At 38.5% G+C, this 17,731-nt stretch overlaps 1 protein-coding gene across 4 annotated transcripts; it reads left to right on the top strand.

The window, feature by feature from the left end:
* Positions 1–77: 77 nt before the first annotated feature.
* On the top strand, positions 78–16,472 carry APOOL (apolipoprotein O like). Of its 4 annotated transcripts, XR_005859122.2 has the most exons (10): positions 469–667; positions 4,396–4,494; positions 5,082–5,224; positions 6,736–6,790; positions 7,976–8,074; positions 9,065–9,156; positions 10,681–10,767; positions 12,314–12,470; positions 12,788–12,989; positions 14,241–16,472. XR_005859122.2 is itself a non-coding variant. In NM_001006434.3 (9 exons), exons 1-9 carry the CDS (start codon positions 108–110, stop codon positions 12,883–12,885), a joined length of 819 nt encoding a protein of 272 aa, NP_001006434.2. In that variant the 5' UTR covers positions 78–107; the 3' UTR covers positions 12,886–16,472. The 4 variants fall into 4 exon arrangements, 3 of the variants coding, with proteins under 3 accessions (NP_001006434.2, XP_040554763.1, XP_040554764.2); NM_001006434.3 differs by lacking the exon at positions 469–667 and adding an exon at positions 78–119 and having other exon boundaries at positions 5,105–5,224; positions 12,788–16,472; XM_040698829.2 differs by having other exon boundaries at positions 12,788–16,472.
* Positions 16,473–17,731: the final 1,259 nt, after the last annotated feature.

Raw genomic sequence — 17,731 nt, 5'->3', positions numbered from 1 at the left:
TCCCATCGTCTCAGCCTCAATGGAGCTCCGCCCCGCTCGGGAGGAGCCCGCGGCCGAGCGCTCGGCCCTTCCCGCTCGCCGTACGCGGCTGCGGGGCTGTCGCTAAGATGGCGGCCAAGGTGAGTGCCGCCCGGCGTGGGGGGAGGGCGGTGCTGCGGCGGCTCCGCAGGTGCGGGCGTCCCTTTCCGCTCCGAGGGAGGGCCCGAGGGCAGCCTGCCGTACCTCCCGCGGCTCCTCCGTCCCTCAGGGCTCCGCGGAGCAGCGCTGCCGGCACGCGCCGGAGGCACCGGGTCGGGAGAAGCCGGGGGCGGCCCGCGTGGGCTGTGAGGGCACGAGGCCGTCCCCCGGCGGGCTGTCCGGTGCTGAGCTCGTGTCGGCTGCACGGCCGTGCTGCCCCGGCGTAGGTGGGAGATGAGGTCTGCGCTTCCCGCGCGGCGCGCCTCGGCCGTTGCCTGGCGCTGAGGGGAAGGGGCGGGAAGCGGAGCCCTCAGCGCCGCGCGGCTCTGCTGCGGGACTTGTGCCAGAACGAGCTGCTTCCACAGTGCTTAAGTTCTGCTCCAGGGCGGGGAAGTAGTTTGTTTCTGGTTGTTCTCCGTCTACCAACAGCTGTGTGAAACGCCTCCCGTTCCTCACGCGAGATATGGAATGTCATCACGATACTTGCTAGGTAGGAGGTTGGCGAAGTGTAGTGCATCATTAAAATACGGGTATTAAAGGTATGCAGTAATGAATGGGCTCACGAGCATCTGAAATAATCATGGATAACAGCCTGTTTAAACAGGGCAAGATGTGCCTGCAAAGCTCTGCACTTTCTCTCGTGTGTGCAGTCAGGTTTCCCACTCTTTGCAGTCACATTGATGAGTAGGTTGCTCACCTGTGAATCCTCCTCTTTACTTTTGCAAAGCAGGATCGGGAGTGTTGCTTTGGGTTGCATTGAGAAAGGAAACGATGGGGCTTCATGGCATAGCCAGGTGGAGTTTGGGGCATAGATCTGTATGGGTCAGTGTGCTGTACTGCAATGCTCACCTGTTACTCATTTAATAACAGCTCTCCACTGCAAGTGTGACATGCAGCAGCTGCTAAAATTTTAGCCTCATTTTAATCTGCTGAGTGGATTCTGGTTTTATGGGCAGGGATGCCGTATGTACAATATACACGTGCCTCAGGTATTTGCATACAGCCTGCTTCTTTGATGTTGTCTTTTTGTTCTGAAGTCTGTGCCTGCCTTGAAGCAGAATTGTGAATCTGTGGAGTTCCAGTGAGAAACAGTACTTGCGTCTTGGAGAACAGAGTAAATTGGAAGTGTGGTTTTGTTAGGACCAAAGTGCTGCTTATGCCTGTGGAAATAAAAGCAACCTATCAGTAATTATTGTGTCAGTAGCGTGGTGGTGGTATTAGAGGAAATACTTTGATATTGCTGTTGACCTTTCTCTTTTCTTTTTTGTCCCCCTCCTGTCCAGGGGTGTATAACTTCTAGTATCTGTAATTCCGGCGGTGTTTAGGTCTATATTCATATTGAATTCATCTCCAGAAGGTATTATCTGGGCTCATGGCTCTTCTGTCTGCTGGTATTTAGATCTGTTGCCATTAGGGACTAAATGATTTTCTTTTGTTGTTTTCCTATGGCTTAGGTCAGAGCTTTAACTCAGACAAAAGCAGAACCATTATCAAAATGCAGATCAAATGTTGAACTAAAATCTTTAATTTTTCTTTTTTTTTAAGGGTGAATTTAAATTAAACTATTTCCTGAGTTTATTAGCAAGAAGATTGTTTTGGTTTGAATCGATAATTGATGTTCTGGAGTTGTTTTACTGATGAACTGTGCAATTCCCACATATTTTACAGCCTGGCTTCTTGCAGAGGTTTTTTCCTCCTCTCTTTTGTTATGACAGCATTCTGTCATTGCTCGGTGCTGTGTAACTTCTAGAAGATTTGATAAGTAAATTATCTTTTGACTTAGGTAAACTGTGTTATTTTCCTTGTTTAACATTTACTATCCTTTGACAATATCTTTAATAAAACAAATTTAAGAAATTAATAATAAATTAATTAGGCAGTGTTCGTTAGGCAAAGAACAGGATAAGCAAGAAGAGGACAGACCCTTCAGCAGGATTTGTTGTGACAGGACAAGGGGAAACGGCCTCAAACTAAAAGAGAGGAGAGTTAGACTGGTTGTAAGGAAAAAGTTCTTTACTGTAACAGGTGGTGAGGCACTGGCACAGGTTGCCCAGAGAGATGGTGGTGCTCCATCCCTGCAGGCACCATAAAGGTCAGGCTGGATGGAGCTCTGAGCACCTGATGGAGCTGTAGGTGTCCCTGCTCATTGCAGAGGGGTTGGAGCAATGGCATTTAAGGGTGCCTTCCAACTCCAGTAATTCTCTGATTCTGTAACAACTTTGTACAGTGAAGCCTGCTGAATGTAGCTGAGGTGATACTGCTTTCTTTCTCCTTGGTTCTTTGTGATTTCAGTGGAAAGAGTTAAACCTTTCTGTAATTATGCCAAGATCAGTGTCAGATAGCAGATTTTAAGCATTTATGTGTTTGTCTTCAGGCATCCAAAAGTAAAGCAATTAGTGTCAGTCAGGAACTGGAGTACTCTCACCGTTCACATTGCAGCTTTCTCTGTTGCATTTACCACTAATAAACTTTGTTGCGACTCTCTAAAACAATCAAATTTAAGTGAACAGTGTAACTTTTTGATGCCTTCTCACTTGAAAATCTCCTTTTCCTGCTAGCATCCACTGAAAAGTGGAGTGCTGCGTTGGTAGCATCTTGATCTGAAGTAGGTTATCTGGATTACAGTACACCTTACATAGTTTTCTTTAATAATTCATGTAAAGCACAGCCTTTTCCTTGGGGATGGGTGTACCTCTGTAAATCTGCTGAAGCTCAGACTGTTGTTTGGCTCTAAGCGCCATTATCACAAAGACAGTCCGTGTATTAATTGGATCATGCTTTGCTGCTAAAGGGGAGATATTTGGGGCATCAGGGGTGTAGGTGAGGTGAGTGGCGCACGCTGGTTGGCACAGTGTGTCCCCAGGAGTGGTGCTGCCAGCTGAGGTTTGCTAGCTTAGCTGTGGAGCTGTAGCTTCAGGCAGTGGCAATTTGGGATGCTTCGGGCAGAAGTAGAAACAGTGATGGGATTCTGTTTCTTTGGGCAAACTGGAACCTGCACTACACATTTTCGTACTGTTTCTATGTTGGAAAAAAGCATGAAATAAATAGTAACTGCTGGCACGCTGTTTGCTCCTTTCATAGCAGTCTTGTGCTGCCTTCTGTTTGTCTGTGAGTGCGTGATCTGAAAGTACTGCTGTGATGGTCACACCGTTTGCTTTGGAAACGATGAAGGTTTGTTGTGTTGGGCGGCTCAGTCTGTGTGCCGCGGGTTTTCGGGTGAGCCCGACTCACTCCGGGCTGTGCTTCCAATCTTGGTGCTCGTTCTGTGGAACCCTCAGCACTTGGTTTCATAATTGCATCTAAATGCTGTGGAGTTCATCCTGCTCCCTTGGCAAGATATTTCCAAAAGTGAAGATAAGGTGTGTTTGGTTTTTTTTTTCTCCTGGATGTCAGTTTTTCTGCCACTACCACTGCGGTCTCCATGCAGATCTCAGAAGCGCTTCCCATACTGATTTTCACGTTTTTGCAGTTTAAGAAATGCTTCAGGTGAAGAGCAGAAAAGTCGTTACTGACATGGAAGCAACTGTAAGTGAGGGAAGGTGCAGATGCTTCAGTGTTGGGGCTGGTGGTTAACGCACCGTGTGCCTGGGGCGCCTCCTGTTGGTGTCTTGAGGCAGTGAGGTAAAAAGCAGCTTCCCATGAAGTGGTATTTGAGTTCACCTCTGTGTTAAGGATTTTTCTTTTTCCAAATTTAATCTAAGGAGACCTGAAGCTATTATGACCAAACTCTGTCTGTAACTCACATTGTAGCTGACAGGGTTAGAAAGGTTAAGCAGGTGGTTCTTCATTCTGGTCTTGTTGCTTATTGTTGACACAGTTTTTCCAGACAGCAGTTGGACCATTCTCTGAGCTGGGAGGTGGCTGATTATTGCAAGTAAAATTGGACTTTTTCTTGCTGAAACAAAAATGTCATTCACTGACTTGGAGTAGTTAAACACTGAGTAGATTAGAAGTTAATTTATTGTAAGGAACGATGAAAGCATCAAAATGACATTGAGCACAAAATTGTGGTCATCTCTAGTTTTTCTTTGTCACTGATTTTTGAGAAAGTGTTTATATATGAAGCATTTATTCAAAGTAGACTATTTTAAAAAGATTTTTAAACTGACTTGTTTGGTCCTGTATTTGATGAAGCACAAAACAGCAGTAAAATCCTGAATGGAATGGAGTGAAGTTTTATTTCTACGTTAAGACTCCCTTCTTTTGTCTCCCTGTCAGGTGGCAAGGCTGGCTGCTGCTGCTTCCTCCCTACCGTTTGTGTGTGCAGTGTATGCAGAAGAAAAGGAATCAAAAAGTCAGCTGGTGAAGCCGAAGCAGGTGCGGTTCTTACTGCTTGTCAGTATTTAAAAGAATACTGGAGAAGTCTACAAATACGATTTCTTTCTGTTGATTATCATTAACGTGTAAACAAAAGACGTAACTGACTATTATGTGATCTTACAAAATACCTCCTAAATAACTGACCACTACAGCACAAATAGAAATGAAGAGTGTAAATGAGTGAAATTTTACCTTGTTTTCATTATTGTTTCTAGAGTTAAGCCAGGTAAAGCTTAAGATAAGAGTGTAGCACTTTCTGATAAGAAGGTCTTTTTTACTGTACAGTTTCTATCAATAAATTGCATACATCTTCCAACTTGTCTTTCTTACGCTTTTCATTAATAAAATACATTTTTATCATACTCAGTAGTTCTACTTCTCTAAACGTGTACAGTGCTTCAGTTTCATTTGTGAAGAATTGACCTGTAGTCACAATTGTGTAATTAAGTTTGTAAATGTAAAAAACCCACAATTTGATACACAGGCTTTCTTTGCATTGTGGAAAGGCTAAAGATTTGTGGGCTTGAGAAATGCTGCTCAGTGTCAGTAAATGCAGGTCAGTTTACAGAACGGTCTCCCTGCAGTACGGTTATACTTGTGGTTCCAGCTTCCAATTTACTGTTCGCCACCTCTGAAATCGAAATACATTGAAGAGCAGCCTGGTCGCTTGCAGAAGCAATTCTCTTCGATAAGACTGACAACTGGCCGCTATATTGGATGGTGTAAGGTAAGAAATACCTGCCCCCGAGGTTTCCTACAATTCCTAATAGCACTAAACTAAAAGGTTAAAAAAATCCTACTTAACCATGTTGGGTTTGGTTTTGTTTGTTTTTCTTTTTTTTTGGCAACTTCTTGTGTTATCACAGACCTGTAGTTTAAAATGCAAAAATGAACCATTGTCTCATTTTTCTCTACTGTTCTTTTAACAGGGAACTTGTGTATTCTCCCTGTTTTCCAGTGCAGATATCAGGAAGATCAAATAGGTCCCTTTCAGTCAATATGAAAGTGGGTCAAGGCCAACCCACACTGTCAGCTTCAGAAATAGTTTTTGCTTAACTTCTGTGGTAAGAGTTATGTAGGTAACTTCTGCCAGCATCACTGTTACATCTGGGTGTCTGAAATTCCAGGTACGGTCTTGGAAAAGAGAGTGCTGCTTTCAAAGGATTGTAAACAGGTCCTTTGGGGAAGGTAAACTATGTGCATCCGATCAAACTGCTAAAGCAGCCTTTTACTAACTGTCCATCAACAGTATTTTGCAACTCTGTTATTGAATATTTTAAGCACAGAAGAAGATGTGATACCTGTTACCCATTAGGCAATGGCATTCTCTTACCCTTTAGTCGATGGCAGCTTCTTACACTGCTGTTAGTATGTGACACTTTCTGCTTGTACTTTTTACTTAGAGATACAGCAGAGTAGTTGGAAAAGACAGACATCAAAATGTGCATTTTCTATCAGTTCTGATTGTGTTGATCTGTGAAAGTATGGCCAGTGACTACATAAGTGAAACAATTTAGTTATAAATCTGTATCAAACTTTGATTCCGTGTCCTTAACACTCAAGGAGTGGGAGGTTGACCAGCAGTGACCTCTGGTGGCACAAAGTCACTGTTACTTCAAGCTTTGTTTCTGTGAGGAAACTGAAGACGGTATTCTGTTAATCTCTCAAGGAAGGTGAACTTGCTTGATTTGTGTAGCAGCATGAGTACAGTGGTGCTAATGAAAACCTTTGTAATGAGGCAAGTTGACCAATTTGAAAGGAGTAATGCAAAATAATTGAGCACACATCTTAATACCGATGAGTATTGCTTATCTTCACCAGAACTGAGTACCGTGTTTGCAATCTAAATGGCAAAGTTGGTTTTGTTGGGCAAGATTTTCTGGAGAAGAGGCAACGGTATTTTGTAATGAAACTTTCTCATGCTGCACAGTTTGGGTGCAAATCTGCTGCTGCCCCACAATTTTGTTCCCAAAATGTTAATTTTGCAAAAATTTGATTAAATCAAAGAAAAATTGTTTAACTAAATATGGATGAAAATTGAAATAATATAAATGCGTTAGCCGAAAAGGAAGTAGTCTCAGCACAGCCTTTGTGGAAGTTCACTAATCTGATGGGGCTTTCTTTTAAAATTCAGTAATATTTGTCTTATTGTGTTGAGCCATATGTATCAGCTGGCTCGTTCTTGCTACAAACATCTACTGTTGCAAAGTACTTACATTTATTCTATTGTTTTTGTAGGATGCTTTTTTCTTTGCTAAAAATGGAATAGTGGATTCAATTCAGTTTGGTAAAGGTAAGCAAGTCATTTATTTCTGAATTGAATGTTTCTGTTCTTTCTCCTTGCAACTTCAGAACTGGTCTAGCCAGCAAAGGGTACTTAAACAAAAAAAAAAAAAAGGGGACAGAAAGGAAACTGCACTGAAGTACTTTCCAGAAGTGTAGGAAAAGAGATGACTGGAGCCACTTTTAATTCATTATATCACTGTGGAGTTCCACTTCTGTCCTTAGGGGAGAGACATGACTGTTTGAGTAGTATCTCTCACTCCTTCGATTTTAGCCTTCTATGTTTTGTGACCTTATGGTAAATACTGTTTTGGCAGATTCAGGATTATGTATGATGTGTCACAATGTTAGATTTCATTGTGATGAGGGAAGGTGCAGAGAACATTTCATGTGCTTCTGTTGCCTTGCATTTATTCTACAGAATGTTTTTTAAAGTTTGAGGAAGGCAGTGAGTCTTGAATTGGTGGCTCGTAGGCAGTGCTGACTTTTATTTGTAAACATTTGAGTTTAGAGTGGAGCAAATGCCTTCTGAGTACTTTTAATCTACTATTCATTTTTTTAGAACCATAGGATTACAGAATTGTTGAAACTGGAACCTCTGTAGATTCTCTGTGGAACCCTCAGCGCAGGGCCTTTGTAGATCACTCAGTCCAACCCCCTGATTAAAGCAGGGCCACAGCAAGGCCTTGAACAACTCCAGGGATGAAAATTCCACAACTCATCTTCATTGCAAAAAAGCTTGTTCTTGCACGAGCTACAAGTAGTGTTTGCATGTTAGTGTTCAGTGTCAGAAATTGCAAATAAGAGTAATTTTCTACAGAAATACTGTACTGGGAAATTCAAAAATAAGTATTTAATCTATGTTAACTAATAGTACTGTCCAAACTTAAACCTATGCTTTCCTTTTTGATTGTTGATAAAACATAAAAATGGGTGTAGGAAGAAAAATCACTGTCTTTATTGCTATGCTTTGAGGATTGGGATTCTCTTCCCAGTTAACACAGATGTTAGAGGATGCACCTGGAAAAAAAAGACTTCTTCATTCATTAACAAAAATTCCATGCTTATACTGTGTTCAGTTTTGGATTCTTAGAGTTTTACTTCCATTATTATTTCTGACGTGAGAAACAAAGGTAGAGATTAATATTGACTTGCTTTGCTTCTTTGACATTTCTTCTTCTTTTTTAATTTTAAGATGCTTACGTTTACCTGAAGAATCCACCACCAGACTTTCTTCCCAGAGTTGGCATAATTACAATATCAGGCCTAGCTGGTGTGGTGCTGGCAAGAAAAGGTAGGGTTTCTATGCTTATTTCCATCATTGGGTGTATTGTGTATGTTGCATGTAGTAGTTTCAATGGTCCAAAGATTTTTCTGAAATAGAGAAAATAACCAATTAGTATTCAAAGAAAATCCTTCCTGGTAAATAGAAAGGACATTATTAAATATTTATTTTAGATGTTGGCTAAAACAATAGAGCAGAATGGAGTAGACCGTGGGATTTGGCTAATGGGTACAAGGGAGCGTACATCAGAAGGTGTGATTTGGGCAACTTTAGAGTCAGAGGAGTAATTGCAGAGATAGTCTCCTCTTTTTTTCAAGATAAATATTAAAAGCATAATACTTAACATGCTAGAAAATACTGTTCAGAAAATGTTAATCTGTAATACCTGAGTGCGCGTGTTATCTAAATGTTTTGCAAAGCAAATGGATTCCTCAAAATTCTGACAGAATTGGTATTCTGATTGGTAGAAGATTTCTTACTGTATCCCTGTTACTCTTTGGTGGACAGACGTTTAAACATTTTTTGTTTTTTCTTAATTGGACTTGAAAATCTGTTAGCAGGGCTCCTTGTCAGCAAAGGGGAACTTCAGTCTGGCTCAGCCATTCTCATGTTTGAGGAAAGAGGCCCAAGTTTTCATGCCCTTGGCTGCTTCACATTCAGCACTCAGTCTTTGAGAGAGCATGCGTGCAGCATCTGAAAAGCCCCAGCAGCTCCTCACTGATATTATTCTGTTTTTTGGTTTTTTTTTACAATATTGGCAAATCAGCTTTGGGATTCTTTCTCGATTGGGAATCCCAACTTGGAGAATGTCAGTATCTCTTGCTAACCTGGCTATTTACTGAACTGTAATAGTGTTCTGTATTCTTTTCTTCAGACATGGTGGGTATAAACTGGATGCAAACAATTGTTAGAGGTTAAACAATTATGTTTAATTAATACAACCACTTAGACACTACTGTAACATAAAGCTAATTATATGAAATATTTGGCTTTGTACAGATTCTAGATTTAAGAAAATTGCTTATCCCTTGGGACTTACTACTTTAGGAATTTCAGTTTGTTACCCAGCTCAGGCAGTAGTAATTGCTAAGGTAAGTTTACTTGTGTTTTAATATTGAATTAACAGTGAATTTAGCATTCCAGTTTCATTTGATTTAAGCGTCGTGGGACTGGGAGTTGGAATTCAAATGCATCTTCATTAAAACAGTGTATCACATCTGTTAATTGCATAACTATCAGAAGTGAATAAAATGACTGAATTTAAAAATGCAGTAGCTTCTCAATTTTAGTCCTCGTTTCTCAAATGAATGAACGTGTTTTTGTCCCACTGCAATAAAATTAACTAAAAAATAAATACAAAGTTGCTGAATTTGGCAGATACTGCCACACCTTTTATAAGATTCCTTGCTTTCAAAATACTGTCGTCTTGCAGTTGCCTGCCTGATTAATGTCTTCATTGTTTATGTAGAAAAGCAGCACCGCACTTCATATTTTGCATGAATTGTTTGCTTACAGTACTTTTCTATACAAAGACTGAATTGAAAACATCACCGTATCTCTTCCTTCTCTATAGTGTTCGTAGAATTCTTGGTTCCTTGACAGTCTTTGCATTTGTAGTTTAAAAACTGCACTTCTATATGAAATGAATGAGGTAGGAAAATGTAGTTCTAGTAGTTGCATTTTGGTCTTGAAATTAATCTGAATCTCTGATTTTTCCGTTGTGATGAATCAATTGCTATATCTACTTATTTTAATGAAGTGTTTGCTCTTACACCCTTGTGGAGTATTTATGAAGACATAGTAAAGACTAAACTCTGTAGTTAAAATCTTTGGGCAGCCTTTTACGACTAAGCTGAGCAGAAGTATTTGTTTTCACATATACAAGTTGTTGAAGATTACAGTTTCTCAGGAGGCCATAGGGGAACTTCCTTGGCTCATTAGAGTGGGACTTAAATGTCAGGGTTGGAAGAAACAGAAATGAATAGAAATTCTGCAGTGGAGTCTAAATCCTTGTTTCCCATTTACTTGTGTCTACTTCTGCAGCTTTTCTGTAGTTGTAGCTATGAAATATTCAGTGTGTACAGAGCATGTGTAAAGTTTCTCCATGGTTACTGCAGCGTTATAAAATTATTCCTCTAAAATCTGAAATACTGAAGGATTCAGATGTGTAAAGCAGAACACTGCTCACTTACACAGACTGGGTCATCTTATGGTGATGTTTTTGTTTATCTTCAGTCTTCTGTATTACTGTCTTTTGATCATTTGCAGAATAGTGAGGCAAGTCTGGATTCTTTCATATTCGTTGTTCTGGTCAATTGTGCTAACGTTTACAAAACACTGTTCTTTAAGTATGTTTTGATTTTGTTTTGGATAGATGGGTATGTATAGCATATGAAAGCTACCTGTGGATTTCTAATACCTATGTAAACATTATTTAGGACTTGCTTGATGAAAAATAAATACACGTTTAGATTTAGAGAAGCAGATGGTTAAAGTATGTCCTATTCTGTATGGTGTTGAGCGTGTTCTCATGAATTGTGTTGCATTTGAGTGGTCTATGTATCTGTTGTTTTTTTTTTTAAAGCTATTTTAAAATTGTGTTGTTTTCTTAATAGATAACAGGGAAAAAGGTAATTTCTGCAAGCCATCAAACCTATGAGGCTGTACGATCACTATGGACAAAGAAGGAAGATGCCTCCAAGGTAGGCTTTCTGAAGTAATGACTGCAGCTTGTAAAATCAAAGGGTGAAGAAAGGAAGTGAGAAGGTCAAGTACCATCCTGCTGATACTGTTGAAGATTACTAATTGTTTTAAGGGAAGTATGGAAAACTCTGATATTTTTGTAATTTAAATGTTTAATTAATGTATTATCAGCTCATTTTTGAGTTTAGCAGAAAAGAATCACTGTAGATGTGACTAACTTGTGTTTAAACATATGAATGAAGGAAATTCCATAACCATTTCAGGTAGTCTGTTTACATTACCCTTTGATTTAAATAGCATTTATCTCAGATTAAGCTAATTTTTTTTTTTCCAAGTTCTGTCCTTGGTGCAGCCATAGTGGAAGAAATGGTCATTAACCTCTTTATGTTGACCTTTTTATGTTTGAAAAGTTCATCCTGTTTTTTGATGTTACCTTTTCCATAGAATAACCTTTTTTAGAAAACAAACCTTGTAACTCCTGTGCAATTTTTATTTTCCTCAGTGCATTCTCTAGTTTTTCCTTTTTCCTTTCGTTTCTGCTTTGTTTTTAAATGAAGTCAAAAAAGTACACCATAGTACGCAACCTAGGGCTCTGCCAGCACTAAGTTGAGAGGAATATTTCCCCCCTGTAAATTATATGTGGAATTCAGGTTAGTACATTCCAGAATTAGACTTCCTTTTTTCTGCAACTTGAAGTTTTTTTCTGTCCAGCAAGCATTTAAGACACTTGGAAAAAAATAATATTTGCCTAAATAAGGTTTCAGTTCTGCACAGTATTATTTTTGCTGCTTTTAAAGAAAATGAAAATTTCTCAGTCATCTTAATGTTTAGGAGTATTTTGCTTCAAATTTATGGTGTTACTCTGTGCACTTCTCCCCTTTAATTTCCTCTGTGGAGTCAAATGGAATTCTGAGTTTTGAAAATGAACTTTGGGTAAATGTCATTAAGCTGACAGAGATACAAGGATTGATGTGGTAAAGACAGTCCCTGTTAGCTTAATTTTTTTTTTTTTTACTTGGTGAAGCCTGTAACGAAAACAATGTATTCCTTTCCATTACTAGGGAGACATCATGATTTATCTTTCTCTCTTCTGCTAGCTAAGGATACAATAGAGTCATTAAGGTTGGAAAAGACATCTAAGATCACCTAGTCTAACAGTAGTAAGTAGTCTAGAATTAAGTGTTTTGTAAGACCTACGCATTTTTTCTATTTTTTTTTTGTCTTTGTAACTGTAGAGGACTGTAGAGGACGATGACTTCTTTGTGAAGCAGTTGGAGGGTCTCAGGTTAAAACAGCATCAGATTTGAATATACGCTCATGAAAAAGTGAACTTGCTTAAATGTGAACTTCAAGTTAAAGTATCAAAGCTGTGGGGTTTTTTAGTGCAGTTTATCTTTTTTATAGGTGCATCCAGTGCATGCAGTCAACTAATGTTACCAACTGAATGTCATTGCATGATGTCATTGCATTATGTCATACTTGAGAGTAATTTTGTAAAATACAAGCTTTGAGATAACCTTATTTTGCATTAATGTTTGTTCACAGCTGCAGCAAGAGTCAAAATCAGTTACACAAGAAAATAAGAAAAATAGAGAAATATCTAATGTACAGTTTGAATCTGCTATTGAATCACGATCATCTAACAGGACAGAATCTTCTCCTATAGAGTCTTGGAGTACTAAAGATCCACTGCCTTCATCAGGTGAACGAAAAATTTCAGATGTAATCTCAGGTCCAATATACAAATTCAATGCATATTCTGAATTACTTGGATACAGTTTGTACTTATTCTTGCTTTAAAATAGAACAAAATGTCATAGCATATTATTCTCAAGAATATGTTGAAGACAGTATTGTTTAATAACTACAGGAATATTTTAATTTTGTCACTGTGCACCCTGTCACAGTTTCAAAGTTGTTATTATATATCTTTGATTTTCCATCAGTAATGTTTTCTTTTGCTCCATGTGATATGGATCTTGTTATTTCTCCAATAAGTTTCTCTAATATTTCTTACAGGAACGGTGAAGACAACAAAGTTTAAACCTGACCCAAAACTTATGGACCATGGTCAGTCCAGCCCAGAAGATGTGGATATGTACAGTACAAGAAGCTAAGACATCTGATTACAAATCTTTGCAAAGTATTACAGATAAGGGGGAGGGAAGAAGGGAAGGAATAAGCCTTGTGATTCATACTGTGTGAAGTATAACTTAATCAGGTATTTTCTTATATTTCAAACTATATTACTGAATTGAACAGAATGGTGTAATGAATATTTTGTTTCTCACTACTTACAAGCAGTGAGAATTCACTCACATTCAGTGTTATTAGTGCAACACTGAGGAAATCAGATTTGTCTGTCTTCTCACAATGAAGTTTCTCTGTGCCAAACTTGTTAATAAATGTCATTTCACGAAAGCTATTTGAAAAGGTGAACATCTCTGTATTTCAGCTCAAATGTTCACTGATAGAAAAGAGGAATGTCATGGATAGGGTTGGAGAGGCTTCTTTGTTTTTCATTTTAAGCTCTAGAAGGAAGAGCAACTTTTACTGGTCTGAGTGCCCTTAATTGATTACTTTATCATATGTATAGCATTATCTCTAATGCTTACGTAAACAAATCACTTTTTTTCATTGCAGAGTCATTTGTTATTGTTTGCCTCTTTCACAAATGTGAATGGAAACTGAACTTCTTGTGCATTCTTGTTTTGTATTTAAATGTCACTTACCTTGGGAAACAACTAATCTTTAAAACATCTGTGATAGACTATGCATTAGTTTTTACATGCTTCTAATAACTTGAAGAACTGTATGCAAATTGCTGAATCCATGAAGCTTATACTGTTTGATTTATATAGAGTGAATAAGCAATGTTTAGAAAAGAGCTTGAAGGTTTAAAGTAAGAAGTGCATAGACAGTTGAAAGTGCTGATAAATATCTTAGAATGCCAAAGTAATAAACAGAACAAAAAGTGAGAACACTGCTACACAAACAGATAGTTTGGTTTGATGTCTTAAACCTGAAAAGAAACACTGCTTCATATGAATGTGTTTTCATCAGTGGGATATGAAAGGATATTTGGCCCTGTTCTACATAACAATAGATTTCAGTACCTAATTCCTTCTTATGAGGCTGCCACTTGAAAGTCAGATGCCTTTAATACAGGCAGTCAGTACTCCTCAGTCACTGTAGGGCTAACAGAACTAGTGAGGAGATATTGCACAATGGAGCATGCTCAAAGCATAAATGCTGAATGGACAAATGCACCAAGTAAGGCTTTTGTATTGGTTCAGAAATAGACATATCGATATTCTGTCATCCCAATTTCAGGTGAAGTGATCGGCCTGTACAGAGTCCAATACAAAGTAAAGTCAGTAAATATGAGGTAAAGAAAAATAAGTATATTAATTAAACTTGCTAGGGATCTGTGAATTAGAATTTCATGTATTTTGTTTCTTTAATCACATAGGAAAGTCCATGAAACTGCCAGACTTCAGGCAGAAATCAGAGAGAAATCACAGCTCCTGGACACGATGTGTAACAGTGTTCCACTACAGAGAGAGCAGTAAGAAGTTAGATTTGCCATTTTCAGGGAAACATGAAGACATAAAGCAGGAAGTGAAAGTAATTAAAGAAAGATCATTTTCAAGTGCTGGATGGGATGGCGGGAATTATCTGCCTCCATATCTGATCCATTAGTCAGCTTCTGGGTTAAAAAATGAAGGTAAAACCATTTGCTCTGCACCTGGATTCTATTTAAATTCTAACTTAGGTCCTTTAAGTGAAGCACTACTACAAGTCAACAAGAAAGGTAAGATGATACAAGTTTCCATGGTTTACTGTGGTGACATTTTTCAGGACAAAGTATGAGAAAACTATGTATTAATCTCCTGGGAGTGGGGTAGGAAGCTTCATTAGGGAGATGCTGAGGAACAAGCGTGTGTGCACTGTCCAGGCAAGAGCAGGCCTTAAAAGTCTGTCCTCTACCAGAACACAAAAAGCTGCTCCAGTCCTTTGAATAATTTCAGGGCATTAATACTCCTATTTCATGATAGAGACAAGTCTGGAAAAGGTTTGTTGGAGTTCTTAATTGGTTAAACTGAGCAGTCTTAGATGTTTCATCCAAACAGTTTGTGTTGTAAGCCCTGACTTCAGAAGAAATTCATGTTGTAAAAGGACACAATGCGCAAAGCTGTACCTATGCTGTATTACAGTCTCTAATTACTCCTCAGGACAAAATCATGATAGAACTGTGCTTCACAGTTAAACTGTTGTTCTGAAGCCTTGATGCATTTTCTGGGACATAACGTAAAATTATTGCTTGTACTCACTTTGAATAAACAGTGTGAGGAATACAGTTCTGGAGTTCTTAAGAGCGGTATTGCTGTGTTACTTCATCTTGGTAGAAGGGAGGAGCTAGGCAGCATGGAAGTGTGCATAGCATTTGTTCCACCTCAGGATTTGTTCTGTTACTGTCACTTTTCAAGACAGTTTCTTTGTCAGTTGGGATTTCTCTGTTGTTACACATTCTCTTCCACGTGAGACAGGGATTTTGTTTATTTTCTGTCAAGAGTTTTTGTTCAGTATCCCCACAGTCAAAGGCCTGGGACTAAAATCAGAGGCCTGGATTTCTGCACTTAAACAGATACAGCCTAAGAATCTCAAGGCAAAGAAGACGGGGCAAAAAATATATGAAAAGCTTTGCATCCTTGCTGGATGTGTTTTCTGCTTTCAGGAAGACAACAGCCAGTCTCTCAGGGGGTGTTTCTGCATCCTGGAGAATAGATGTTAATAGCATAATAGTTCTTTGCTAACATGAACTTCTGGTGGAGTCAGTCTTGTCCACCCATGTCAAATGCTTGAGAGGTTAAAGAAAAAATCAGAGAACTTTGAATATATTTGCTAGAAGGAAGGCAACCCGCATCAGATTACTAGTCTGGTTTTGTGAAAGTTGAAATGGTGACTGAATCTTTGTTACTCAGATTGTATTCTCAGAAGTGTTTCTTGGTCAAATATAAAATGATGTTGTCCCTCTTCAGCCGAGAGATCTGAAGCTTCACGTTTTGTATGGCTCGTTCCAGATAAGTACAAGGAATTTTAGACGTGTCTCTGTATTAATTATGGCAAAGTGTGTGCAGTGGCTTTAAAAATGTGACTTCACATTTACCTTATGACACACCTGTGAGTCTTACTGTTAAGTCTGTGCACCTTACAGTCTTTGTAATGTGTTCAGAGCCAGTATGCAAACTTGTTGAATACTGAGAAGTTAACCTCGGCACACCTGCTAGGTTGCATTGCAAGACCTGGTTTCATTAAATTTTAGTGAAAAGCTTTTACATATTTCAGAGGCATTCCATGGTCACATAAACTTATAGCTTATCCTAAAAGTCCAATTGAATTTATACAGTACCACAACAGAAGTAAGAAAGTAGACTGTAATTTTTTTATGATGTCTATTTTGTATTTTTGAAAAATCCAAAGTCTTTTAAAGAACTGGATCACATGGCAATATTTTCTAATATGCACATTTTTAAATTACTGCATGTTTTTTATTTATAATTGATTGTATTACTTATATAGAGATTTGGCATTTGTTAATGCTTCATTTTTATTTACCTGAAACAGATTGTGATACTTTATTTTGTGATGATATTGTGAAGCATCTGAAAATAAACGGTGATAAGATGCTTTTCAACATTAACTCCTGTATGTTTCCTCAGTTGTAGGGCCAATTGTCAGTTCCTTTTCTTTAAAGTACATCTTAAAAGTTAATTGGTAAACATGACTAAGTCACATATGTTTCACTAATGTTGGGGAGGGCAAAAAAGCCCTCTCTTGTGAAGTACTGGAACAGCATTCCTCGTAGAAGTCATCAGTACATATCCGTACAGTGCAAACATGCAATACATATTAAAAATCAGTTTTCAGTTGTTTATACGTGTTGAATAATGAAGAGTGCTTCCATCTTCTTTTCTTGGATAATTTCAAGAATGCTGAAGCTCAGGACTGAGGGGAAAAGAAAAAAAGGCTTTTACCCCCATTGGAGGAATGGCACGTTCTATTTAAAGACTGAGACATAGAAAATATATGTACGTCAGTATGACTCCATGATAATCTTCCAGGTAAAGTAATTTCTCAATCCAAATGTCAATAAATAACGTTATGTATGGTGTGAACTACAGTATGACTGCCTGAACAAAAAAAGTGTGAACAAGGAGTGTGCCCATTTGAAATGTGATATCGTCATTATGATTCTTGAATAACTTGGTAGACATTGTAAAGATTGTTTTAATGCATCAGTGTAGCTGTCTTGTAGTGACAATTGTGAGTATTCCTCAATGTCTTTAAAATTCAAAAATATGTATTTTAAATTAAAAAAGGTGGTATTACAGCACCTACTTTTCTGAATAGAAGCATTAATACTCACTAGATTGTGTATAATTTTTATTCTAAGTTGCAGGATTTTGGTGAAGAAAAGCTTAGGTAAGTTGCTTGTAAACTGTAGTTGAGGAAGCAGTGTAATCATAACCATTTGAGAAGTTATCATGTTTATTATTTGTAGAACCACAGTATTGATGAGTTCTACCAGTAGACCAGAGCAAAAGTACAAACCAGACTAAAGTGCTAAGCAGAAGGAAATCTTGGTTAATCCTGAAATAACTGAAAGAAATTCTAGGTGTTTCCCTTGCTGTGATCAGATAATAAGTCTATACTGAGGCTGCTGTGTTTTTAACTGCTAACTTTCATAAGCCTCATTTGTAGCGGTCCTAATAACAATATCTGAGAAGTTTTTAGCTTACTTTCTGTGCTTCCTTTGAAACCTCTGCAACTCAATGGTAGTAGAGAGTGTGTTATCCAAAGCTGCCTTGAAGCTTGTCTGGAATTAAGATTACTGCTAATGAGCAGCTGACCTGCTTTGGCCTGTAATTTCAGTCAGTAACTTTCACAGAGTCACATAGT

This window comes from Gallus gallus, chromosome 4 (genome assembly GCF_016699485.2).
Source record: "Gallus gallus isolate bGalGal1 chromosome 4, bGalGal1.mat.broiler.GRCg7b, whole genome shotgun sequence".
In the NCBI taxonomy this organism is placed as follows: Eukaryota; Metazoa; Chordata; class Aves; order Galliformes; family Phasianidae; genus Gallus; species Gallus gallus.
This window is presented reverse-complemented; position numbering and strand designations above follow the sequence as displayed.